We start from the raw sequence: 26,815 nt of genomic DNA, 5'->3' as shown, positions 1-26,815 counted from the left end.
TGTTTGTGGAAATTGTCGAATTCTTTTGTTGTTGAACGCTGTAAATCCCCCGGATTGGCACCCTGAACGTATGTACACTTGTTTATTATTGTTTGTATTAACTATGCACCCGTTAAATTGAGTTGTATGCCCATTGTTGCAGTGAATATTAGCCGTGAATTCCAACAGTGTAAACACGTGTGGTTGAGACAAGTCTAGGAATAAACCTTTCGTTAGTGGTTTTGCGGATAATTATATCAGTCACGGAGCAGCCCAGGGAGTTTCGGATATAGCAACAGCAGGCGTGGCTGAATAATACTACGCCTGTGCAAGGTCTGCTAGAAGAGGCGGGTCGAGCCAGTCTCGTGCCTAGTCCCTACGCTTGTTTGGTCAGCGCTAACCACGAGGCTCTGGAGACGAGATCAGAAACCTGTTTCTTTGAGGACGGCACTTGACCGACATCAGTTACCATGGGAACATTAAGTTTTAGATGTCATGTTTACAGCCATTTATAAGCAGGAATGTTTCAATTCAATTATTTTATTTGGCACCTTTTCATCTTTGATTCACGGGCGTTGCTCCAAGTACATTCATATTAAAAAAAAAACAATTGGTTTTAAATTATATTCCTTTTTACAATAAATTCTCTATCATTGTACGTTGTAGCGATGTCATTATATAATTTTCATTTCAAAGCACTTTCGCTTCTCAAACAAATTGAGCTATTTCTTTTTTGGTCCCCTCCCCTCCCCAAAGACTCTAGAATACCTCGCCAATTGTTTGCATGGAGAAACGGAGGAAAGATGTCTGTTTTTTTAGTTTTGGAGATCTTTCGACTTTCGACTTTTATTTACCCAATTTTACAAATTTTAAATACAATTATCTTGGTTGTTATCCTTTCCTTTTGACATTTGATTGTGATTTGATTATGTACTGTATTTACTACAAGACGTACAAGCAAACAAGAACTTACTCGAACGAGTCACGCGACTTGAAGAAGGTTGAAGTGTCACATAACGCACCATAAGGTGTTCAATATACGTCATCTACCTTAACTTCAAAATACTCGCGCCACGGCTAAAGCGTCCTACTCCGTAGTATTTAGTATAAGTATCAGCCTTTTAGATATCCTGTTTCATTCGCAAGCGTCTTTGTCTACCAGGCTGTCACGATTTTCACGGTAAGTTCTGTAATGTTACGGCGCTCTGGGCTCTTGATTCCGCTTTCCTGCAAACAAAATTATGGGCTCGTTGTTGAACTGTTTCCTTTGCAAGATTAATCATAATGCATAAATTTAAGCTATCAACATTCACAAACACCTTGTTTTTAATATTAGAAACTAGTTATACGCTCAATCGAGAAGCAGTTTCTTGGCTCCATTTTCGCGAGTGTTTACATTCTCTCCAGCCTCTTTCACAATCATCTCGATACTCCGCAAAACACATGTTAGGCACTAATTGAAAGGTTAGATCTTTACATTAAATACCTTGTCAAAAATGCTTTCTCAAGAGTATTGACTATTTATGATTCTTTGGGAGAGGCAGATCAGGTAGATGCCATCTTTCTAACCTCTAAGAAAAACAACCTGTTTTGTAACAATAGAACTAGCACAGGAAATCTACTTTTTGCGAGCTCTTCTCTGTCTCAAATTGAAAATCTTTTTATTCACAAAAAGGTGAAGTGTGGTATGTTCTCATTGTTTGAGTTTGATGTCACTGGTCATATCTCTCTAATTATCTTTGGCTTCTCCGTTGTCTCGTGTCATTCAAATTAATTCTCGAAGAGTAAGTTTTCCCTCTGAAGCATGTTTGTGTAGGTTTGTGTTTGCGTGTTTTCATATCAAAAGCATCAAAAGGCAAGCGTATTACTATCTCTTTGCTTTACGTGTTCGTAACAATCTTCTAATTATCTTTCGGCTTGACATTTGAGTGGCATGAAATATTTATCTTCAAAACATCGAAACACGCACGCACAAGCGTACAGTTCTTTGAACAGTTCTTTGTTGTGGACTGTGTTTCGCTAAAAAAAAAACAAAGTAGTCCCCATCCCTTGAATTACCTACTCTTATAATAAAATAATGAGAAACTTCCGTCCCTTGCTCGGTTTCCGGGGGTATTGTATTGTATTTGAGATGGACGTCCATTCAGCAATTAAGTGAATTACAAGCTATCTTAAAGCCGAGCGGGGTAACCCAAGGTCATAGGGGATCAGGGGGTAGAAATACAGTGAACATATAGGTTTTTGAAATTTGTATGAAATTGCTTATAAATGACACTGAAACCAACACTGTGTATGGCGTTGTTAGTGCCCTGGTGGAGTTTCGAGAAGTTTTCATTGCTACTGTATTTCTAACCCCTGGTCCCTGTACGGGCCCGCAAATAATCCCCGGCCCGCAAATGACCCCCCAAAAAAGCACACGGTAGGCTCGCAAATGACGCCCCAAAAACAACATAGCAGGTCCGCAACTCTTGTTGTAAGCTAATATTGGATTGGATTCCGCATTTGTTTTTCTAGAATTCCCGTTTCAAGGTCGCTAAAAACACGCTAAGTCCCGCAGACATTTATCATTATATTGGGTTATTGTGATAGAAATGCAATGGATACAGAGAGTTTAGAGAAAAAAAAAACTTTTTTTCGAATTGGCCGGCTATTCGAACGGATCCGTACCCCGACTAGAAAATGCTATTTTAATAATTCTTATGTTTATTCTAATGTTGTTGTTATTTCTTCAACTTTCAATGTTCTACAGTGCTATAGAAACATAGCGCTTCATAAATTTCAAATGGATTTCGTTTGTAATGTTTTGTTTTTCATCGGTAGAGGATTAGCCTGCTAGCCGGCTCTCCGGCTAGAAGGCTTTGGGCTAGTAGACGATAGGATTCCACAGGAATCCCGAATCTCCGGAGAGCCGGCTAGTAGAGAAAAGGATTCCACAGGAATCCCGAATCTCCGGAGAGCCGGCTAGTAGAGGATAGGATTCTAGCTGGTGCGACACTTGAGATTGCCGACTACAATCGTCTCTCCCGCGTGAAGGACTATAGGATAAAGATAGCTTAGCACTCCCCGGCAACAACATTCTTAACGTATTTCGATAGGTTTGTACAGGTTTAACAGGATTTTCCTATTGTGTATGGCCTTTTGCCATACGATTACAAAAGTCATTAGAGCGCGAGGGAGCAATTGTCATGTTTGGTACTTTTCAAGGTAACTAAAGAGACACTGTATTCACGCCTATCAACTCTATCGCTAAAAATCTTCACATATCCTTAATGTCTGTAGCGCTGCATAAGGGATCTGTCAGTCGTGATTGTCTTTATTATCATAATCGAAGGGGTTAAGTGATATAAGATACCATATTATGGTAGCCCGAGTATCAGGCGATTTTATTTTTCAAAAGTTTAAAGGGTCTGACTCTCGCTACTATTATTTCTTTTTTGGCTCGGGTTATTGCAAGTCTCCGTAAGCATATAACAGTGAAGACATTTTTTGTTCTGTAAGTTTGATGTTCAAGAGCCACCGCTTGAATAGGAACATTGCGATTATTGTTCATGGAGGTCAATCTTCGACAACTGCCCGAAGCGCATTCTTGGGGTATTCATAGCAAGGACTAATGCTGAAGCTAGAGGGTTGGGGAGGGGAAGCAGTTCGTTGTTCACGCAAAGGGGGAATGCCTTGTAATTTCTTCAGACAATTAGTATTAGTAAGAAGGATTTTGTTGAGGGTTTTTCAGGCATTACAAATCTTATCCACCAATCTTTCGACCCGGGATGCACTGATGCCCAACCCAAGAACTGCCTTTTATACATACACACAACTGCGCACATTTTTATTTCTTACCCCATTTTTCCTCCTCTCGCGAGCCTCACCCCGCCGTCCCTTGCCCTAAGTTTATCATGTTTTTTCCCAGTCACGATGCCAAAGAAGCCCCATAAGCCCCAAGAAATCGTCCTCCAGCGTCTCCCATCACTGGTAAATCACCAAGGTAGGATATCTCCCATCGCTGGTAAATCACTAATGTAGGATATCTCTCATTGCTGGTAAATCACTAAGTTATGATATCTCCCATCACTGATAAATCACAAAGGTAGGATATCTCCCATCACTGGTAAATCACCAAGGTAGGATATCTCCCATCGCTGGTAAATCACCAAGGTAGGATATCTCCCATCACTGTTAAATCACCAAGGTAGGATATCTCCCATCACTGGTAAATCACCAAGGTAGGATATCTCCCATCACTGGTAAATCACCAAGGTAGGATATCTCCCATCACTGGTAAATCACCAAGGTAGGATATCTCCCATCACTGGTAAATCACCAAGGTAGGATATCTCCCAACACCGGTAATCCACTAAGGTGGGATATCTCCCATCACTGGTAAATCACAAAGGTAGGATATCTCCCATCACTGGTAAATCACCAAGGTAGGATATCTCTCATCACTGGTAAATCACTAAGGTAGGATATCTCTCATCACTGGTAAATCACCAAGGTAGGATATCTCCCATCACTGGTAAATCACCAAGGTAGGATATCTCCTATCGCTGGTAAATCACCAAGGTAGGATATCTCCCATCACTGGTAAATCACCAAGGTAGGATATCTCCCATCACTGGTAAATCACAAAGGTAGGATATCTCTCATCACTGGTAAATCACCAAGGTAGGATATCTCCCATCACTGGTAAATCACTAAGGTAGGATATCTCTCATCACTGGTAAATCACCAAGGTAGGATATCTCCCATCACTGGTAAATCACCAAGGTAGGATATCTCCCATCACTGGTAATCCACTAAGGTAGGATATCTCCCATCACCGGTAAATCACCAAGGTAGGATATCTCTCATCACTGGTAATCCACTAAGGTAGGATATCTCCCATCACTGGTAAATCACCAAGGTAGGATATCTCCCATCACCGGTAATCCACTAAGGTGGGATATCCCCCATCACTGTTAAATCACCAAGGTAGGATATCTCTCATCACTGGTAAATCACCAAGGTAGGATATCTCCCATCACTGGTAAATCACTAAGGTAGGATATCTCCCATCACCGGTAATCCACTAAGGTGGGATATCTTCCTAAGCTAGGCATTCACCCATCGCTGTCTCACCACCAGGGTAGGCAGCCACTTATTCGAACGTCTTGGTTGCCGAAAAAAAAAGGGCGTGAAATCTGGCTAGGATTACACCAGACTATGGGAAGGTGTTCGGTGAAAAAGGGAAAGGCGAGGGAAGCCTTCTTAGCCACGCTTCTGAGTTTAATTGAAATTATATCTCTTACCTTGCAGAACTATGCGCGATAGGAATGGAGCGCCGCGAGATCCCCGATGAATGCATCACGGCCTCGTCTTCTTCTCCACATTCCGCACCAATCTACGCGCGGCTGAACTGCAACGAAGGAGCCTGGAGTGCAAGCAGCGACTCGAAAGATCATTTTCTCCAGATAGACCTCGGAGCTGTGTATGACGTCACTTCTGTTGCTACCCAAGGGGATGGAGATAGGGGAGATTACGTCACAGCTTATAAGTTGAAGTATTCTTTGGATGGAGTGTCCTGGGAATACTGTTTGGAAATGGGAAAAAAGGACTCTCAGGTATTTTATTATTTTATTATTTTATTAATTTGAAGGATTTTCATCTGCCTGCCGCACCTTGAAAAAATGAGTATTTTGGTGTGTGATTTCAGGGTGTAAATATTTAGCTTAGGACTTTGCCTGCGACTGTCTACCTATTAACATCGACTGCTTTTGACTGTTTCCCGCAGTTTACATTTATAAGTGTGAGTTAGTGTGTGAGCGAGAGGCAAAAGACTTTAATCACCCCCAGGGATTTCCCACCAACCGTGCAGACTATATTTCTAACCAATAGAGAAGCGGCATAGCTGTGATACGTAACCATGAGACCAGAGGGCATAAACGCTCTAAACATTTAAAATTCCCCACCCACATCACCGCCTTCTTCATATTGCTTTAGTTTCTTCTTTTCTCTTTTTCAGGTTTTTGAGGGTAATAAAGATTGCACATCAGTTGTAAGGCGGGACCTGTCTCCACGCGTACAAGCAAAGTTTGTCCGATTTTGTCCAGTCAAGTGGATCCAGTCTCCGACCATGCGAGTTGAAGTGTACGGGGTACCGTCTAGAAATGGTAAGTTTGAACTTTGACTTTGCCTTAATAAAGAAATGGCCCACTCCTGATGTACATATCTCCAGTTCTGGAAGCACGCGGATAGTTTAAAGAGCAGATGGTAGCGTAAGAGTTTCTAGCTGCCAGAGTTTTTCTTTTTATCTCTTTATATGGTATATCTCTCTAATGGTATATATTTTTCATAGAAAATTAGCCTATCAGAGCGTGCGTTAGAAACGTAAATAACTATAATTTAGAGTCACGCCAACCCTCATATAGGAGGTATTACCGCTGTGTATTTCCTTCTTTTAAATGAATAGGTAGACATGGGTATATATAGATTCACCAACCGTACTCAATTATCGTAGGGTCAAAGGCTTACGTATATCTTATTATCCCCGCCGTATTATGAATTCTTGGATAACCTTTAAAAGCCTTGAAAGCATCTTGCTGAAGATCTTTTGTAGCATGACGTAGATACGTATGATACTATTGTGTATTCTTATATGGCAGGGGCGAGGGGAGACACGATACAGAAACGTTAAGAAAATATTGGAGGCACTGCTACGCCCCTACAGATCATTTCCCTATAATTTTTTATAGTGAACCACCCCATACCACGCCCCTACGGATGATTTCCTAATTATTATTTTTGATAGTGCCCCACCCCATACCTCGCCCCTACGGATTATTTCCTTATTATTTTTGTTAGTGCCCCACCCCCTGCTATGGCCCTTTATGGCCCTTTACAAGACGTAATGGTCTCCGACTTATTTCACCTCATTTTTTTTGTAGTGACTTATGATACAACACTAAAGATCACAGACATCCACGGGATGGGCATACAAGGGTGCCCCACCCTACAGTTCAAAATTCAGCTGTTTGGCGAGAAGGGTTTCACTCGTAGGATCCCTCTAGAGATTTCGGCTACCGTGGAGGACAGAGACACAGCCGAGGACATGACATACAAGCGGAAACTGATAGCCGCCGATGTGGGATGGGTAAGTTACACTGAAAGGGGCATGGCCGAGGAAATGGGATACAATCACAAGCTGATAGCCGCCGATGTGGGATGGGTAAGTTGGAGGGCGGGGGCAAGGGGTCGGGAGTATGAAGAAAGAGTTCCATACTGTCACATCAATAAGTATGCAGAAAGAGCTCCATACTCTCACATCAATAAGTATGCAGAAAGAGCTTCATACTCTCACATCAATAAGTATGCAGAAAGAGCTCCATACTGTCACATCAATAAGTATGCAGGAAGAGCTTCATACTGTCACATCAATAAGTATGCAGAAATAGCTCCATACTGTCACATCAATAAGTATGCAGGAAGAGCTCCATACTGTCACATCAATAAGTATGCAAAAAGAGCTCCATACTGTCACATCAATAAGTATGCAGAAAGAGCTCCGTACTGTCACATCAATAAGTATGCAGAAAGAGCTCCGTACTGTCACATCAATAAGTATGCAGAAAGAGCTCCATACTGTCACATCAATAAGTATGCAGAAAGAGCTCCGTACTGTCACATCAATAAGTATGCAGAAAGAGCTCCATACTGTCACATCAATAAGTATGCAGAAATAGCTCCATACTGTCACATCAATAAGTATGCAGAAAGAGCTCCATACTGTCACATCAATAAGTATGCAGAAAGAGCTCCATATACTGTCACATCAATAAGTATGCAGAAAGAGCTTCATACTGTCACATCAATAAGTATGCAGAAAGAGCTCCATACTGTCACATCAATAAGTATGCAGAAATAGCTCCATACTGTCACATCAATAAGTATGCAGAAATAGCTCCATACTGTCACATCAATAAGTATGCAGAAATAGCTCCATACTGTCACATCAATAAGTATGCAGGAAGAGTTCCATACTCTCACACCAATAAGTATGCAGAAAGAGCTTCATACTCTTACATCAATAAGTATGCAGAAAGAGCTTTATACTGTCACATCAAAAAGTATGCAGAAAGAGCTCCATACTGTCACATCAATAAATATGCAGAAAGAGCTTCATACTGTCACATCAATAAGTATGCAGAAAGAGCTCCATACTGTCACATCAATAAGTATGCAGAAAGAGCTCCATACTGTCACATCAATAAGTATGCAGAAAGAGCTCCATACTGTCACATCAATAAGTATGCAGAAAAAGCTTCATACTCTCACATCAATAAGTATGCAGAAAGAGCTCAGTACCGTCACATCAATAAGTATGCAGAAAGAGCTTTATACTGTCACATCAAAAAGTATGCAGAAAGAGCTCCGTACTGTCACATCAATAAGTATGCAGAAAGAGCTCCATACTGTCACATCAATAAGTATGCAGAAATAGCTCCATACTGTCACATCAATAAGTATGCAGAAAGAGCTCCATACTCTCACATCAATAAGTATGCAGAAAGAGCTCCATACTGTCACATCAATAAGTATGCAGAAAGAGCTCCATACTGTCACATCAATAAGTATGCAGAAAGAGCTCCATACTGTCACATCAATAAGTATGCAGAAATAGCTCCATACTGTCACATCAATAAGTATGCAGAAAGAGCTCCATACTCTCACATCAATAAGTATGCAGAAAGAGCTCCATACTCTCACATCAATAAGTATGCAGAAAGAGCTCCATACTGTCACATCAATAAGTATGCAGAAAGAGCTTTATACTGTCACATCAATAAGTATGCAGGAAGAGCTCCATACTCTCACATCAATAAGTATGCAGAAAGAGCTCCATACTGTCACATCAATAAGTATGCAGAAAGAGCTCCATATACTGTAACATCAATAAGTATGCAGAAAGAGCTCAGTACCGTCACATCAATAAGTATGCAGAAAGAGCTTCATACTGTCACATCAATAAGTATGCAGAAAGAGCTCCATACTGTCACATCAATAAGTATGCAGAAAGAGCTCAGTACCGTCACATCAATAAGTATGCAGAAAGAGCTCCATACTGTCACATCAATAAGTATGCAGAAAGAGCTCCATACTGTCACATCAATAAGTATGCAGAAAGAGCTCCATACTCTCACATCAATAAGTATGCAGAAAGAGCTCCATACTGTCACATCAATAAGTATGCAGAAAGAGCTCCATATACTGTCACATCAATAAGTATGCAGAAAGAGCTCCATACTGTCACATCAATAAGTATGCAGGAAGAGCTCCATACTGTCACATCAATAAGTATGCAGGAAGAGCTCCATACTGTCACATCAATAAGTATGCAGAAAGAGCTCCATACTGTCACATCAATAAGTATGCAGAAAGAGCTCCATATACTGTCACATCAATAAGTATGCAGAAAGAGCTCCATACTGTCACATCAATAAGTATGCAGGAAGAGCTCCATACTGTCACATCAATAAGTATGCAGGAAGAGCTCCATACTGTCACATCAATAAGTATGCAGAAAGAGCTCCATACTGTCACATCAATAAGTATGCAGAAAGAGCTCCATATACTGTCACATCAATAAGTATGCAGAAAGAGCTTCATACTCTCACATCAATAAGTATGCAGAAAGAGCTCCATACTGTCACATCAATAAGTATGCAGAAAGAGCTCCATACTGTCACATCAATAAGTATGCAGGAAGAGCTCCATACTCTCACATCAATAAGTATGCAGAAAGAGCTCAGTACCGTCACATCAATAAGTATGCAGAAAGAGCTCCATACTGTCACATCAATAAGTATGCAGAAAGAGCTCCATACTGTCACATCAATAAGTATGCAGAAAGTGCTCCATACTGTTACATCAATACGTATGCAGAAAGTGCTCCATACTGTTACATCAATAAGTATGCAGAAAGAGCTCCATACTCTCACATCAATAAGTATGCAGAAAGAGCTTCATACTGTCACATCAATAAGTATGCAGAAAGAGCTCCATACTGTCACATCAATAAGTATGCAGAAAGAGCTCCATACTGTCACATCAATAAGTATGCAGAAATAGCTCCATACTGTCACATCAATAAGTATGCAGAAAGAGCTCCATATACTGTCACATCAATAAGTATGCAGAAAGAGCTCCATATACTGTCACATCAATAAGTATGCAGAAAGAGCTCCATACTGTCACATTAATAAGTATGCAGAAAGAGCTTCATACCGTCACATCAATAAGTATGCAGGAAGAGCTCCATACTGTCACATTAATAAGTATGCAGGAAGAGCTTCATACCGTCACATCAATAAGTATGCAGGAAGAGCTCCATACTGTCACATTAATAAGTATGCAAAAAGAGCTCCATACTGTCACATCAATAAGTATGCAGAAAGAGCTCCATACTGTCACATTAATAAGTATGCAGAAAGAGCTCCATACTGTCACATCAATAAGTATGCAGAAAGAGCTCCATACTGTCACATCAATAAGTATGCAGAAAGAGCTCCATACTGTCACATCAATAAGTATGCAGAAAGGGCTTTATACTCACATCAATAAGTATGCAGGAGCTCCATACTGTCACATCAATAAGTATGCAGAAAGAGCTCCATACTGTCACATCAATAAGTATGCAGAAATAGCTCCATACTGTCACATCAATAAGTATGCAGAAAGAGCTCCATATACTGTCACATCAATAAGTATGCAGAAAGAGCTCCATACTGTCACATTAATAAGTATGCAGAAAGAGCTTCATACTGTCACATCAATAAGTATGCAGAAAGAGCTCCATACTGTCACATCAATAAGTATGCAGAAAGAGCTCCATATACCGTCACATCAATAAGTATGCAGAAAGAGCTCCATACTGTCACATCAATAAGTATGCAGAAAGAGCTCCATACTGTCACATCAATAAGTATGCAGAAAGAGCTCCATACTGCCACATCAATAAGTATGCAGAAAGAGCTCCATACTGCCACATCAATAAGTATGCAGAAAGAGCTCCATACTGTCACATCAATAAGTATGCAGAAAGAGCTTAGTACCGTCACATCAATAAGTATGCAGAAAGAGCTCCATACTGTCACATCGATAAGTATGCAGAAAGAGCTCCATACTGTCACATCGATAAGTATGCAGAAAGAGCTCAGTACCGTCACATCAATAAGTATGCAGGAAGAGCTCCATACTGTCACATCAATAAGTATGCAGAAAGAGCTCCATACTGTCACATCAATAAGTATGCAGAAAGAGCTCCATATACTGTCACATCAATAAGTATGCAGAAAGAGCTCCATACTGTCACATCAATAAGTATGCAGAAAGAGCTCCATACTGTCACATCAATAAGTATGCAGAAATAGCTCCATACTGTCACATCAATAAGTATGCAGGAAGAGCTCCATACTGTCACATCAATAAGTATGCAGAAAGAGCTCCATACTGCCACATCAATAAGTATGCAGAAAGAGCTCCATACTGTCACATCAATAAGTATGCAGAAAGAGCTCAGTACCGTCACATCAATAAGTATGCAGAAAGAGCTCCATACTGTCACATCGATAAGTATGCAGAAAGAGCTCCATACTGTCACATCGATAAGTATGCAGAAAGAGCTCAGTACCGTCACATCAATAAGTATGCAGGAAGAGCTCCATACTGTCACATCAATAAGTATGCAGAAAGAGCTCCATACTGTCACATCAATAAAAAGTATGCAGAAAGAGCTCCATATACTGTCACATCAATAAGTATGCAGAAAGAGCTCCATATACTGTCACATCAATAAGTATGCAGAAAGAGCTCAGTACCGTCACATCAATAAGTATGCAGAAAGAGCTCCATACTGTCACATCAACAAGTATGCAGAAAGAGCTTAATATACTGTCACATCAATAAGTATGCAGAAAGAGCTTCGGTTTGTTGATTGGCTTTAACATTGTGTTTAATTAAAGAATGCCGATCAGCAGCTCTTTTGTTGTTGTCCACAAGTGGAAATACAACGACTTGCAAGAAAACTTCAGAATAACCATCCACGGTTGAATTCTACTTTAATAATGATTGTTGATGGAAAGTTAACCGATGTAAATGGATTCTATTAGTCACACGGTATTGTGCGGGCGCGTAAAATGGCGGCGTGATTGGCCTTATTAAACTTTATGTGCACTTTTTTATTGGAATTAAAACTCATCTGGTAAAAACCTGTGCATCTATTTTACAACCGTTTTGAACTTTATTTTGACCTTTTTTTTTGTCTACGGATTTCTATTCTGCCGAAATATAAGTTATATTACGACCGTTACGCACATCAAAACAAAAAAAAAACCTTTTGGACCAAGCTATTTATAGTTTTTGGTTCCTACACAGGCAGCCCCCAAGCCCGCCACGAATTGTGTTTCTTGGGCTTCAAACTCGCTCTACTGGCATTCTATCGGCAAAATTGAAACAAAGGAAGACTCAAACACAATATTACATGGTCTTAAGTTTTATTTTTCACGATAAAGTATTTTTTCGCTAACATATAAATCCCCCCAAATATTTCTTTATAAACCACTGACAGTAGCCTTGGGCTGCCTGTGGTTCCTATGCAAACTTTTTGTTTTTATCTCGGTTTAGTAATGAAACAAAAACGAATTAGCATTTGTATAAGCAGGTGCAATTTATTGTTTAATAGATGAATAGCGAATATTTAGCCCGGTCTCTTTGGTTCCTCTTGCTGTGTCATATGAAAATCGAGATTTTGACAACCTGATATTCAACAAGGATTCTTTCCACAATCACTCGAATATCAATGATCGGTAAATAGCTTACTTTGCCCGAAGTTATTATCTGCTTTGTGCTGTTATATCATGGCCGAAGGAGAGAAGGTATGTTTCAAGTGTGTTATTGTTGTTATAGAGTTTCTATTTCGCTAGGATTATAACGGCCCTCTTCGATTCTGTGAAAACGGGTTTCTGATCGTTAATATGAACATATCGCTTCTAAAAACGCTCGTGATTTTCGAAAGAACTTTTATTCCGTTATATACGGTGGGTACAACAGGTAAAGTTCGCATTGGGTTCCAAATCGCTATAAGGAAGTCGTTATTTTATATTTGTCAATAAGATCAATACTTCACCATCATAAAGACTGGCATAAGTTTCCCATGTTCCGAGAAGATCATTTATTTAAGTGGAAGTTTTGTTGTCCGTTTCGCTCCACGGCCAATGCTAGTTTACCACGTGCGGGAACCCACGTTAGATTATCAAGGGAGAATAAGGTACTGTTCTGTGCGGCATTATTACTCGCTTTATTTAAATACGACTTTTTTATTCAGTAATCACTTGTATCAACAAATAATTCGAATTTTTTGTAATTTTATCTGTTAGAGTATGACATGTTCGAATTAACGCTTTGGTGCATCTTAACAAAGGCATCTACTTGCATGATGTATTCCTAATGATCCAGTTCTGGATTTGGATCCGCCATTGGACACAGTTAGATGCCGTATGATTTTTTCTATTTCTACGCTTAAAAAACACAATAATCCACGTTTTCAGGTGAAACACATCAAAATGACGTATGAGAATGGCAATGACGTCAGTACGGATGACCGGCCCTCGCTTATCCAAAGAATCCGTCGCCTCTCGTCATCCGGGGACTCCAGCTCGCTCATCCAGCAGGAGTCTGGGTTTTTTGTGGACCAGTTGGATGTGGATATTGGCGAATCTGGCCAGCACTTCACTTTTCCCTGCAAGCAGTGGCTGGTGCAACGGAATAGTAAGTAGCAACAATGATGGTTGGGACGGTGTTGGACGATGGTTATCCTATTGTTGTGATAATGTTGATGTTGCTGATGATGTCGACTTATTGGTGTTGATGTAGCCTTCTTAAAGGCGTTTACACAGCATTTTTTTCGCTATGTACTGAGTCGTGTTTTTTTCTGGCTGCGCTACCGCTCTTCTCTCCATCTCGCGCACGGCAATAAGCAAGACAAGATGGCGAAAACGCCTCGGCGCATAACGAAAAAAAGTAACACCGGGTAAACGCCTGTAAGCAGGGTAACAGGCGTGATGGTTATTTGATTGTTTTTGTTAATCGAGGAAGATGATGGTAGCGTCGGTTGTGATGATGATGGTAGTGGTGTTGGTGCTGCTTGTGGTAATGGTGGTGATGATGATGGTAGTAATGGTGGTGGTGGTGGTGATGAATGATGGTAGTAATGGTGGTGGTGGTGATGATGATGGTAGTAATGGTGGTGGTGGTGATGATGATGGTAGTAATGGTGGTGGTGGTGATGATGATGGTAGTAATGGTGGTGGTGGTGGTGATGAATGATGGTAGTAATGATGGTGGTGGTGATGATGATGGTAGTAATGGTGGTGGTGGTGATGATGATGGTAGTAATGGTGGTGGTGGTGATGAATGATGGTAGTAATGGTGGTGGTGGTGATGATGGTAGTAATGGTGGTGGTGGTGATGAATGATGGTAGTAATGGTGGTGGTGGTGATGATGATGGTAGTAATGGTGGTGGTGGTGATGATGATGGTAGTAATGGTGGTGGTGGTGATGATGATGGTGGCGATGGTTGTGTTGGTGATGATCATGACTGTGATAGTGATGGCAGTGATGTTCTGATTATGATTGTTGTGATGGTCATGGTAGCGGGGATTATGATAACTCTGATAGTGATAGTGATGGTGATAATGATTATGATGATTTATGGTGATGGTTATGATGGTAGTAGTGGTAGTGGTGATGATGATTACGGTGATAGTGATGATGATGTTGGTGGCGATGATGGTGATGGTGATGTTGGTGGCGGTGATGGTGATGGTTTGGTTATGGTTATGATGGTAGTGGTGGTGATGTTGGTGGCGGTGATGGTGATGGTGATGGTGGCGGTGATAGCGATGATGATATTGGTGGCGGTGATGGTGGCAGTGATGGTCATGGTGATGCTGGTGGCGTTGATGGTGATGGTTATGATGGTGATGGTTATGGTGATGATGATTGTGATGTCGGTGGTGATGGCGATGGTGATGTTGGTGTTGGTGGCGGTGGTGGTAGCGGTGATGGTGGTGATGGTGTTGGTGGCGGTGATGGTGGCGATGGTGATGATGATGGTGATGTTGGTGGCGGTGATGGTAGCGGTGATGGTGGTGATGGTGTTGGTGGAGGAGATGGTGGTGGTGATGGTAGCGGTGATGGTGGTGTTGGTGGCGGTGATGGTAGCGGTGATGGTGGTGATGGTGTTGGTGGCGGTGATGGTGGTGGTGATGGTGATGGTGATGTTGGTGGCGGTGATGGTAGCGGTGATGGTGGTAATGGTGATGGTGATGGTGATGGTGGTGGTGTTGGTGATGGTGATGTTGGTGATGGTAGTAGTGGTAGTGGTGATGATTGTAGTGGTGTCGATGGAGATGATAGCGCTGGGTAGTGGTGGTGATGGTTTGTGCGGTCATGATAGTTGGTTTGTTATGGTGGTGGTTTGTGTATGGTGATGGGAGTGGTTTGTGTGGTGGTGATGGTAAAGTGGTTGTGGCGATGGTAGTGGTGCCGCTGGGTGTAGCTGGCGGTGTGGTGGTGGTGGTTCGTGTGGTGATAGTGGTGCCGCTGGGTGTGGCGATGTGGTGGTGATGGTGGGTTTGTGGTGGTGATTATGGTAGTGATGTCGATGGTGTTGGTGATGGCGTTGAGTGTTGGTGTTGGTAGTGGTGTCGGTGGTTGTGACGGTAGTGGTGGAGATGATGAGAAAAAAATAGTGTAAATGGTGGATAGCGGTGATGATGGTAATAAAGCCTATGTATCATAGAAGCTATATTATTGATAAGAGTTTGTGAAGGTGGTAATGAGATAATATTAGTAGATGGTGACTTTTTTCACTGATACTGTGATACTAATGGACAAAAAAGGGATGATTAAAGAGCGATGAAATGAGAATAAAAAACTCTAACTCTCGTCACATCTTGTTTTTTGTAGCCGCGTTTGATGCAACACATCGCCACAAGTCACGAATCGCGAGCGCTACCTCAAATATTGCTATAGACGACGAGGACTTCGAGCACTTGCTACATCAGGAGAGGGAAGATACATCGGCAGAGGAATGGAAATCCATCAAAGCTTCACAAGGAATCAGGACATGGCGACGGGATCCAAAGAAAATGGAAACAACCCCTCTCACCAAGGTACGTATAAAAATACAGGGGGGGGGGTCAGGATTTTTCAAAGGGGGAGTGGCACCATACCCACCCCATATCAAACATATTCCCCACGGATAGTGTCCTTCGTTCGCTGTGCCTTATATGGTCATATATGCCCATATTTAGAAGTACTGGAGTTTCCCCTTTCGCGCTTCTCCAACAAACATGGCGGCAAACACTGATTCCCTAAAGACTCGTAGTGGAAGAATTATAAAGAAACCGGATCGCTTGGTCAAATATTTAGACCATTCCTCAGTTGATACGTACGTGAAAGAAGAGAAAGAGGAAGAAGAAAAAGTCTGGGAGATAGAGAGAGTTTTAAACGTTGAGGGAGACTATGCCTTTGTGAAATGGAAAGGCTACAGCGATAGATATAATTCTACGGTTTCTCTTTCATTGAATCCGCAGTTGTCATGCTATTTAGCCGTGAATGCTGGGAACCCCGACAGTAGTGAGGTAGCAAGAGAAAAGCTTCCCATTCTTTGCTCCGAGGATAAGGAATTGTGGCTGATTCGACATGCACTGTTCGATGAGCTCCAATTTCGTACACCCGAGAATGACACGGGACTCATTCGGAGAGTACAAGTGAAAGTCCCACTTTCAAAGGGGGTTTTTTCCGCTTTGTTTGGTAAAGGGACATTTTCTTTTGCTACCTCACGAAAGCTGGATTTTTCAGGGACCCGTAATATTCGGTTCCCGTGCACTGCTGTCGAGTTTGGCACCGTTATTGGTACGGAGTTTATGGCTCGGCAACTGCCAGATTCGAGTACAATATGTGAAGTTGACTCATCTTCGAAGATGTGGATATCATGAGGATACGAGCTAAGGATTAATTATGATCATAGTTCGTGCCCCCGTTGTACTTACATCTCTGAATATGGGTCAGAGGAAGAAAGGCCTAGTATGTGTCGACCGCTAGAGCGCAAGTATCCCCCGCTGAGCTTTTTGGAGATCAGCTTCGTACGGCGTAGACGGAATATGCTTCACAACTATGGCTCGGTAAGTTAAAATCTCTCTATATAAACTAATTGTTGACATCTGTTTCAACCGATTTCACTGTATTTCCAGTCGAAAATAAAGAGGGGGAATTTAGATCCAGGGAATGATACAGATTGTTTTGATGGTTTTAATGCCTTTATATAATAATGTGGGTACAAATAGTTATACAAGTTATAAATAGTGATATTTACAACAGTAATAAATAGCACCAAAAATATAATAAATAAATAAATACATTTTTTCTTTGTCTTCACTGCTTTTGATATTTTCTCTTGACCCTTTCCAAATTATTTTCCCTACTGAACAGTTTTCTGTTTTCCCTCTCCATGATCTATAGAGATAAAAATACACAGTTGTAGCAAGCGATTAGTCTAGATAACATGACGTTTTTTTCACTTGGAATTACCTGTACAGTGTAGTTGCTATTTTTCCCCCCTTTCTGGCTACCCCTGTGGAATGTCTTGTTCTGCATGTGGTTTTTCTTTTCCACTGTCTGGCAATTGAACTGGTGGATCGTGCCATGAATCTCCAAAAATTGGGGGACATGATAAACAAGAACTGTAGAGAAAAAAATGCATAACATTACTTGGTCTCGGAGATCCCAAGTCAATTAAGGAATCTCATTTTAATCTTACCATGTATATATGGAATTACATCCTGTGGAGAGATAAAAGAAAGCACAATTAAAATAATATATCTACTTGTTATTTTTTCAGTGACATATGATCAAATGAGGCTTGTGTCCTGCCAGTTCAACTAACCACAGGGATGTAGAATTACCTCATCAAACGTGGCCTTTCTAAATTTGGTTCCCCATTGGCGGGCCTTTTCTTGAAAAGCATCTGCTCGAAGATATGCTTCATCTCCAGGATTTGCCCCAAGAGCATCAGTGAGGACCATCAAACTTTTCCACACTTGTGTCAGCTCTGATATGCTAAGAACTGTTTTCTCACAAGTGGGAGTGGACGATGGCTACAAAACACAAAGCAATTGTTAAATTAGCTTTATACACAGTAGTATCCTGGGTGTGCTGGTCTTTTTTATAATGAAAATAAAAATCATACCTCAAACACTATGTTGTTGCGGTCAAGATGATCCTTGAGTGTGGCACGTAGGAAGTCCTTGGTGCCTGTCGACCTCAGATGGAACTTCCTACATTCCTCCACTAGCTGGGCTTTGGTCAGACAGTCAAGGCTGGTGATGGACTTGTTCTCCATGTCTCCTAGGAAGGCATGGATATCAAGCCCCCTAATGATAGTTTCCAAATCATCACCTTTATAAGGAAAAGAGGATTCAAAGAAAATAAATAACGAAACTTTATAGTAATTTCATATTAGTTTCAGTTATTATAACAGTCTTTTCTATTAGTCAGTTATTTACTTACAATCCAAAGAGCTCCACTTGGTTGTGGTTTTGCCACTGTCATCCTGGACATCATAGAAACAAAACCTCACACCTGCAAATACAATATGGCAAGAAAACAAAATGATAATCACCATAAGACATCCCATATACCCATTTACCCTATACATGAAATTTTTATTTACCCAAAGCTTCTATTGCTTCTTCCATGGCTTTTTTAACATTCTGCTCTATAGCCCAGCAAGCAACCTAGAAGTTTAATATATACCAGGAACTTTTTTAAAAAATGGCTCAATGGAGATTTGAATTTGTTAAATAAGCATAATTTTACCTGGTTGAGAAGTTTTCCCATGATCCTCAATTTGAGGTGCAGGGTGTCGGGTATGACCTTGGTAAATTCAATGTCCACGAGAGGTAAACATTGAACTCCCTTGGCATTTGGACACCCAACACGTGCACGGCACTGGTTTAAGGTTCTGGTTATGGGCCATTGTGGGACTGAAATTTTTATCAAATTTATCTAGTTATTTATAATATAGCTGACAATGGAATAATTCATAAAAACAAAAATCATTTAATTCATTACATAACATTCATTATATAAGTAACAAAATTAAAAAACTTACTAGAAAAGTCTCTGATCATCCTTTTGCTGCACTCACACCAAATGCAGAAGTACAAGGCACAGGGACTATTAATTCCGAGAATACACGCCATGAACTTCCAGTCAGCACACATCACCCTTAAAAAAGGGATAAAAGTTACATATGTCCTGTTTAATGCCAGATCATAAGATTATTGGTTGCAAAAAAAATGAAACCTACCAATCAATAGTGTATTCAAGGCCATTAACAAGAATGCCAGTTCTCCCTAGGGCCTTCATCTCATCAAAAACCCCTCTCAAGGTCGCCTTTAGGATGTCATATGACTCCTTGCCTATAATAAAAAGTGTTCACAGATATATGGCTTTAGTTGACTATATCATTAGGAAGATTTGTTCTCGCTTACAGCTGCAATAAATTAGCTGCAACCAACTCACCATCATATATAGATATACAATATTCCCTTTCTGGGCTTCTTTTAACAGAGTTTTCTGCTGGAAAGCAGAAGGTTGTCATAACACTCCCGAGTTTTTTGGTGGTTTTTCTACCATCACCAGAAAACCGAAGGGTTATAACATTGCCCCCTGCATTTCCAATGACATCTGAACTATAACTTAGAATGTCCTTGATGGATCTTGAACATCCTTTTGCATTCTGAAAGGAGAAACTTTGTTTAATGAATTATTGGGTTTGTACAGTATTTGCTTGTTTTAAAGGATGCAAAATGTGCTGTGCACAAAGCAAATCAGAATTAAGACTATCAACAGACTAACCCCTTCAAATTCTGTAATAGGAATGATTGCATTTTGAGCTTTTCTCTCTTTCTGTATCCCATACAGTGATGGCAAGCTGGACCCAGCTACCATCTTTAGCTCATGGTATGCTGAGTCAGAAACATCACCATCTTCTTTGGCCTGAGATTATAAAAATAATCTAAATATAGAAAAAATAAGAAACCTACAGTACTGTACATGTACTTCTATAATACCTACCTTGAGAGCTCTTTGGATCTTTTTATGGTCAATCTCCTCAGGCTCAACCCTCTCATTGAAATGTAGGGCAAAACTGACCATACCAACTTCAAGTTGAACCTAGAGATAAGGAAACATTGAAATGTAGGGCAAAACTGACCAACTTCAAGTTGAACCTAGAGATAAGGAAACATTTTATGATAAACAAATGCCATTATAACAGAATTGGTAAATTTAGGTTGTTTCCATGTGTACAAAAATTCTAAACAAACCTCAACAACTTTCCAATCTGTTGGAAGCTTCTCAAATTGCTTCTCAAGCCATTTTTTAATCTCTGACTTTTTGTGAAATTGAGCTTTTGGCTCAAGGTCACAAAAAGGCTTTCTCGGCTGAAGAAAGGGCTTTTTTTCCTTGCCTAGCTCCTTTCTCATGCCATCTCTCTCTTTGACAACATCAGCGAGTCGATGTTTTAGCTCTGACAGCTGATTCTCGAGCTCTTCGATTCTAGAGTCCCGAGAATCACACAGCCCGATTTCACGGACTTGAGGTAGCATGTAAGCCAATCTTTGTTTTTTCAATGGAGGACCTTGTGAAAAATTTGTCAAATACCCTTGCACCATCATTTTAGTAGATATCTATCATGAACAAGCAAACGAGACGACTAAACTTTTGAACCTCTTCCCGCCTAAGTTTACCGAGATTCTGCAAGATGATCCCCAAAAAACAACCCGTGAAGATTATCTAGATAAGAATTGCGCCAAAATTATACAAACAAAAAACGGAAATATTAGAAAGGAATACTTAGCTTCTCGTCCTTCGGGTGTTTCTGTACTCTTCAGCATCAGGATCACACAAGGACGTAGTCGATTAAAATACCTACGAGGGCTTTTTTCCACAAGTTAGGCTGGCAGAAGAAAGATCTAGCCCCTACAGGGGTATTTGATGAGAAAAATAGGTATTTTTCGCTTCTATAAGCAGAAATCTCAGGTTAAATAGCCCTGTTTTCCAAAAATAATCGCTCTTCGTCCGCCATCTTGGATAGCTCAGAGAAAACCCATTTGTAATTTGCCAGGTTACACAGCTCCTAGTCTCAGTCTCTAAAAAAGCGGCCGAGCGAGTTTGAATAACACCAAAAGTTTGATATGCCACCCCCAAACATGTGCTTCCCGTGAATCCGCCATTGCTAGGCGGAAAGCAATGGTTGACGCCGGAGATTTAATATCTCTGCGATTTAAACACTGCTGTGTAGTTAAAAGACAAGGTGTGTGGTAACAAAGATGTTTATGCTGCTGTATTTTTGTTATCCACAGACTACATTTGACCTTGAAGGCATTCCTTTTGACGACGGTAAGCGTTAACTAATCTTAAATTCGTATACATAAACCAGCACCTGTTTAGTTAAGCATGTTTATACCACTAGCATGTCAGATTGTGACATCTTTAGGTCAGAGAGAACCACCAAAGACTAGCTGTGCAAATCTAAGGAATGTTACAACACCAATCTCAATCCTTAATACCTTACAATTATTTCTCAGCCGCGTCTTGCCATATTTTCACCATGATGATTTTTTATTCTCTGCAGCTATCCAACTAATATCAAACTTGGAACTACGAAAGAAGTGGGACATGACATTCCAGAAAGTTATTATTCTCGAAGACGAGGGAGATGCGCATATATTGTACTGGTGAGACACAAAGTTACTAACCAGTATGCCGATAACAGCCAGCCTCCTAGTGTTGTTTGTCGAGGTGTGTTGGTTTTTGGGAACTTCTTTATTGGGATTGGTGGTCAAGGGCCAATGTTTGTATGTGACAGACGCAAGAGGGTTGCATTTACGTATATGGAATATACTCCAGAAAGTGAATGAAAGAAGTACTTTTCTAGCTTGCAACCTAACGGAGAATTTTTTTCAGCTGTCTGAGGATGCCTCGGTTATTCCGCATGTGCGATCTCGTCATCTCTACAAAGAACAAAAGATACCATGGTGATGAGCCATGTCACGTGACCGCGTGGTGTAGCACCAGTCATAGTAGTGTGTCAGAGGAAGCAACAGCGACACTCAAGAGGTGAGGGGAGGGGAGGGTGAAACGATAGAAAGCCTTTCACCAAGAGATGAGAGACTGGGGGGAGAGGAGTAGATTGAAAACACATATAGTGCCCACCAGTTAACCGCGCGCAATTATTGGTCCAGAGCGTTCGTAAGTAGAGATACACGATTGGTCCGGAGCGTTCGTAAGTAGAGATACACGATTGATCCAGAGCGTTCGTAAGTAGAGATACACGATTGGTCCGAAGCGTTCGTTAGTAGAGATACACAATTGATCCAGAGCGTTCGTAAGTAGAGATACACGATTGGTCCGAAGCGTTCGTAAGTAAAGATGCACGATTGGTCCAGAGCGTTCGTAAGTAGAGATACACGATTGGTCCAGAGCGTTTGTAAGTAGAGATACACGATTGGTCCGGAGCGTTCGTAAGTAGAGATACACGATTGGTCCAGAGCGTCCGTAGAGATACACGATTGGTCCGGAGCGTTCAAAAGTATAGATACACGATTGGTCCGGAGCGTTCGTAAGTAGAGATACACGATTGGTCCAGAGCGTTCGTCAGTAGAGATACACGATTGGTCCAGAGCGTTCGTAAATATTGATACTCGATTGGTCCAGAGCGTTCGTAAGTAGAGATACACGATTGGTCCAGAGCGTTTGTAAGTAGAGATACACGATTGGTCCAGAGCGTTTGTAAATAAAGATCCACGATTGGTCCAGAGCGTTCGTAAGTAGAGATACACGATTGGTCCAGAGCGTTCGTAAGTAGAGATACACGATTGGTCCAGAGAGTTTGTAAGTAGAGATACACGATTGGTCCAGGGAGTTCGTAAGTAGAGATACACGATTGATCCAGAGCGTTTGTAAGTAGAGATACACGATTGGTCCAGAGCGTTCGTAAGTAGAGATACACGATTGGTCCAGAGCGTTCGTAAGTAGAGATACACGATTGGTCCAGAACGTTCGTAAGTAGAGATACACGATTGGTCCAGAGCGTTCGTAAGTAGAGATACACGATTGGTCCAGAGCGTTCGTAAGTAGAGATACACGATTGGTCCAGAGCGTTCGTAAGTAGAGATACACGATTGGTCCAGAGCGTTCGTAAGTAGAGATACACGATTGGTCCGGAGCGTTCGTAAGTAGAGATACACGATTGGTCCAGAGCGTCCGTAAAGATACACGATTGGTCCGGAGCGTTCAAAAGTATATATACACGGTTGGTCCGGAGCGTTCGTAAGTAGAGATACACGATTGGTCCAGAGCGTTCGTAAGTAGAGATACACGATTGGTCCAGAGCGTTCGTAAATATTGATACTCGATTGGTCCAGAGCGTTCGTAAGTAGAGATACACGATTGGTCCAGAGCGTTTGTAAGTAGATACACGATTGGTCCAGAGCGTTCGTAAGTAGAGATACACGATTGGTCCAGAGCGTTCGTAAGTAGAGATACACGGTTGGTCCAGAGCGTTCGTAAGTAGAGATACACGATTGGTCCGAAGCGTTCGTAAGTAGAGATACACGATTGGTCCAGAGCGTTTGTAAGTAGATACACGATTGGTCCAGAGCGTTCGTAAGTAGAGATACACGATTGGTCCAGAGCGTTCGTAAGTAGAGATACACGGTTGGTCCAGAGCGTTCGTAAGTAGAGATACACGATTGGTCCGAAGCGTTCGTAAGTAGAGATACACGATTGGTCCAGAGCGTTTGTAAGTAAAGATAAACGATTGGTCCAGAGCGTTCGTAAGTAGAGATACACGATTGGTCCAGAGCGTTCGTAAGTAGAGATACACGATTGGTCCAGAGAGTTTGTAAGTAGAGATACACGATTGGTCCAGGGAGTTTGTAAGTAGAGATACACGATTGATCCAGAGCGTTCGTAAGTAGAAATACAGGATTGGTCCAAAGCGTTCGTAAGTATAGATACGCGATTGGTCCAGAGCGTTCGTAAGTAGAGATTCACGATTGGTCCAGAGCGTTCGTAAGTAGAGATACACGATTGGTCCAGATCGTTTGTAAGTAGAGATACACGATTGGTCCAGAGCGTTCGTAAGTAGAGATACACGATTGGTCCAGAGCGTTTGTAAGTAGAGATACACGATTAGACCAGAGCGTTCGTAAGTAGAGATACACGATTGGTCCAGAGCGTTCGTAAGTAGAAATACAGGATTGGTCCAAAGCGTTCGTAAGTATAGATACGCGATTGGTCCAGAGCGTTCGTAAGTAGAGATTCACGATTGGTCCAGAGCGTTCGTAAGTAGAGATACACGATTGGTCCAGATCGTTTGTAAGTAGAGATACACGATTGGTCCAGAGCGTTCGTAAGTAGAGATACACGATTGGTCCAGAGCGTTTGTAAGTAGAGATACACGATTGGTCCAGAGCGTTCGTAAGTAGAGATACACGATTGGTCCAGAGCGTTCGTAAGTAGAGATACACGATTGGTCCAGAGCGTTTGTAAGTAGAGATACACGATTGGTCCGGAGCGTTCGTAAGTAGAGATACGGGTTTACCTTGAATCTCCTGGATTATAACAAACTTTTAATCAGTCGATTTTTTTTTGAAGTGGAAGTTAGATTTTTACCCACAAAGTTCTGCAATTTTTATAGTTTGTATCCAAGTTTATGAGGTTTTCAGCTTTTTCGATCTAAATAATCAATGAGCCGTTTGCAGGCGTTTCTTGTAGACCACAGGACTACCGCAAAAGTTCTCCAAAGTTCTCGTGGTGGAACATTTCGAAAATTACGATCAAAGTTTTCGCCATTTTACCACAGGGTTTCCATTTATCATATTCTAACAAATAGATATTAACTGAGATTGTACAGTCGTTATATCAATTGAATATATCACGTTCCCCTCCCCTGAAAAAACTCCCGGTTTTTTAAATCTGGGTGTTGGCAGGTATGGCTTGTGATAAAATATTCCTTTACTCATTTCCCAGGTTGAATGGTTGTCTATCGGGGCTTGTGATAAAATATTCCTTTACCCATTTCTCAGGTTGAATGTTCGTTTATCGCTAAAATATTCCTTTACCCATTTTTCAGGTTGAATTTTCGTCTATCGTTAAAATATTCCTTTACCCATTTCTCATGTTGAATGTTCGTCTTTCGCTAAAATATTTCTTTACCCATTTCTCATGTTGAATGTTCGTCTTTCGCTAAAATATTCCTTTACCCATTTTTCAGGTTGAATTTTCGTCTATCGTTAAAATATTCCTTTACCCATTTCTCATGTTGAATGTTCGTCTTTCGCTAAAATATTCCTTTACCCATTTCTCATGTTGAATGTTCGTCTTTCGCTAAATTATTCCTTTACCCATTTCTCGGGTTGAATGTCCGTCTATCGGGGCTTGTGATAAAATATTCCTTTACCCATTTCTCAGGTTGAATGTTCGTCTATCGGGGCTTGTGATAAGACCTAAGGACGATGGCTCCCAGTCCTCCAAAGTCACACTTCTTACGCGAATGAAAATAACCGAGGCAACTTCTTGGCCCCTGAAGAGTACGTACCTTAATGGCCACCCCGCACAATGGATCAAACAATTACACGAATATTACAGGGAACACGGTATAGAAAAAGTCAAAGAGACGGATCCCCTGATGGAACAGAATGATGATGAAGTGTTCTAATGCAAACGAGGAATCTTTCACATTACTTCCATTCATGTGACAGGAGGTCTAGGAGGCGTTATCAGTATCTAGAAGAATTTTAAAAAGAGAATTGAAAAATCTAACCGATGAATGGATGAGAGGTGGCCACGCACATTCGGAAACACCATATTAGGAAAACAATGTATCGAGCAATAAATTTTCCCGCCTAATGGTTGTAGTTCCCGTAAAATGGCGCGTTCGCCTGATAACCAAAGCTTGTGAGTTCTCAGGATTTTGGACACGTTTCAACAGTTTTGCTGGTTTCTGGTCTAGCTATGTGCTTATATCATTTGCCATGTTTGGCCATAGCGACGCCTGCCTAGAAACGCCTGCGGGGGAGGCTTGTTGTAGTGTAGTGTATTGGCAGATCTCGCCGCATTATCTAGTATTTTTTATTGGATTATTCATCATGTCACCTTTCTTCAAAATTTCAATTCTAGAATATAAATATATCCTTCGGCATGATATTGTGGAAAAGAATACTTTCGATATCTTAATTCGGCCGAAACTCCAACAATATATTTACGGTCTTGTCTCCGTTTCTTTGACTACTCGAATGGTCACATCATCATCACTATCCAAAAATTTTGGCGGTGTTGTGTTTAGTGTTTCAACTACCCCTCCCGATTGTGTATAGAAAGAAGCGTTTGGATTAAAATATCATAACATTTTATTTTATGCGTTAAATCATCATATTGTACAACATTTAACAAAATCTGTGACATTCTTGTAATAACACAAGTTATAGTGTGTAAGAAGTTTTTATAATGTTGATGTGTAAATGGATTTTATCATGGTTTTAACTAATTATCATAGTAGAAAACCGCTCAGTTAAATTTTTTTCTTAAATTTGTATAAAGTGTTTAAATAAAAATATCAGAAATATCAATAAATATGATTAATATTTTACTTCTATCAAATAAATAAACTATATGCCCGTACATATACTTCTAGTAATATACACCTATTTCAACTAACGTTTCATCCGG

General features: G+C 40.9%; 2 protein-coding genes and 1 long non-coding RNA gene across 6 annotated transcripts; 1 reads left to right on the top strand and 2 right to left on the bottom strand.

The window, feature by feature from the left end:
* Window positions 1–503: 503 nt before the first annotated feature.
* LOC116621116 lies at window positions 504–1,824 on the bottom strand. The gene is made up of 2 exons (XR_004297326.2): window positions 1,299–1,824; window positions 504–1,206 (listed from the first exon to the last, which is right to left on the bottom strand). It is a non-coding gene; the product is annotated as an uncharacterized LOC116621116 (long non-coding RNA).
* On the top strand, window positions 982–26,769 carry LOC5517020. Of its 2 annotated transcripts, none has more exons than XM_048725778.1 (11): window positions 982–1,159; window positions 3,887–3,961; window positions 5,272–5,576; window positions 5,978–6,125; window positions 6,900–7,105; window positions 13,557–13,776; window positions 15,980–16,185; window positions 21,445–21,481; window positions 21,717–21,819; window positions 22,049–22,201; window positions 25,559–26,769. In XM_048725778.1, the coding sequence occupies exons 2-11, from the start codon at window positions 3,892–3,894 to the stop codon at window positions 25,803–25,805; spliced, it is 1,695 nt and encodes a 564-aa protein (XP_048581735.1). In that variant the 5' UTR covers window positions 982–1,159; window positions 3,887–3,891; the 3' UTR covers window positions 25,806–26,769. The 2 variants fall into 2 exon arrangements, with proteins under 2 accessions (XP_048581735.1, XP_048581734.1); XM_048725777.1 differs by lacking the exon at window positions 982–1,159 and adding an exon at window positions 1,835–3,183.
* Window positions 16,425–21,278, bottom strand: LOC5513194. Of its 3 annotated transcripts, none has more exons than XM_048725779.1 (13): window positions 20,156–21,278; window positions 19,937–20,077; window positions 19,601–19,817; window positions 19,386–19,497; window positions 19,188–19,303; window positions 18,893–19,059; window positions 18,747–18,810; window positions 18,584–18,655; window positions 18,264–18,472; window positions 17,980–18,171; window positions 17,835–17,856; window positions 17,606–17,757; window positions 16,425–16,767 (listed from the first exon to the last, which is right to left on the bottom strand). In XM_048725779.1, exons 1-13 carry the CDS (start codon window positions 20,234–20,236, stop codon window positions 16,621–16,623), a joined length of 1,692 nt encoding a protein of 563 aa, XP_048581736.1. In that variant the 5' UTR covers window positions 20,237–21,278; the 3' UTR covers window positions 16,425–16,620. The 3 variants fall into 3 exon arrangements, with proteins under 3 accessions (XP_048581736.1, XP_048581739.1, XP_048581738.1); XM_048725781.1 differs by lacking the exon at window positions 16,425–16,767 and adding an exon at window positions 17,313–17,530 and having other exon boundaries at window positions 20,156–21,275; XM_048725782.1 differs by lacking the exon at window positions 19,937–20,077.
* Window positions 26,770–26,815: the final 46 nt, after the last annotated feature.

This window comes from Nematostella vectensis, chromosome 3, assembly GCF_932526225.1.
Source record: "Nematostella vectensis chromosome 3, jaNemVect1.1, whole genome shotgun sequence".
NCBI classification, from domain to species: domain Eukaryota; kingdom Metazoa; phylum Cnidaria; class Anthozoa; order Actiniaria; family Edwardsiidae; genus Nematostella; species Nematostella vectensis.
This window is presented reverse-complemented; position numbering and strand designations above follow the sequence as displayed.

Excerpts from the sequence above, each read along its gene's own strand:
- LOC5513194 (XM_048725779.1), bottom strand. The coding sequence starts at position 20,236 with ATGGTCAGTTTTGCCCTACATTTCAATGAGAGGGTTGAGCCTGAGGAG. Across the intron at positions 19,818-19,936 it reads CTATTACAGAATTTGAAGGG|AATGCAAAAGGATGTTCAAG; the intron begins GTTAGTCTGTTG and ends TTCTCCTTTCAG. Across the intron at positions 17,758-17,834 it reads TGTAATTCCATATATACATG|TTCTTGTTTATCATGTCCCC; the intron begins GTAAGATTAAAA and ends TTTTCTCTACAG.
- LOC5517020 (XM_048725777.1), top strand. Across the intron at positions 7,106-13,556 it reads TAGCCGCCGATGTGGGATGG|GTGAAACACATCAAAATGAC; the intron begins GTAAGTTACACT and ends CCACGTTTTCAG. Across the intron at positions 13,777-15,979 it reads GTGGCTGGTGCAACGGAATA|CCGCGTTTGATGCAACACAT; the intron begins GTAAGTAGCAAC and ends TGTTTTTTGTAG.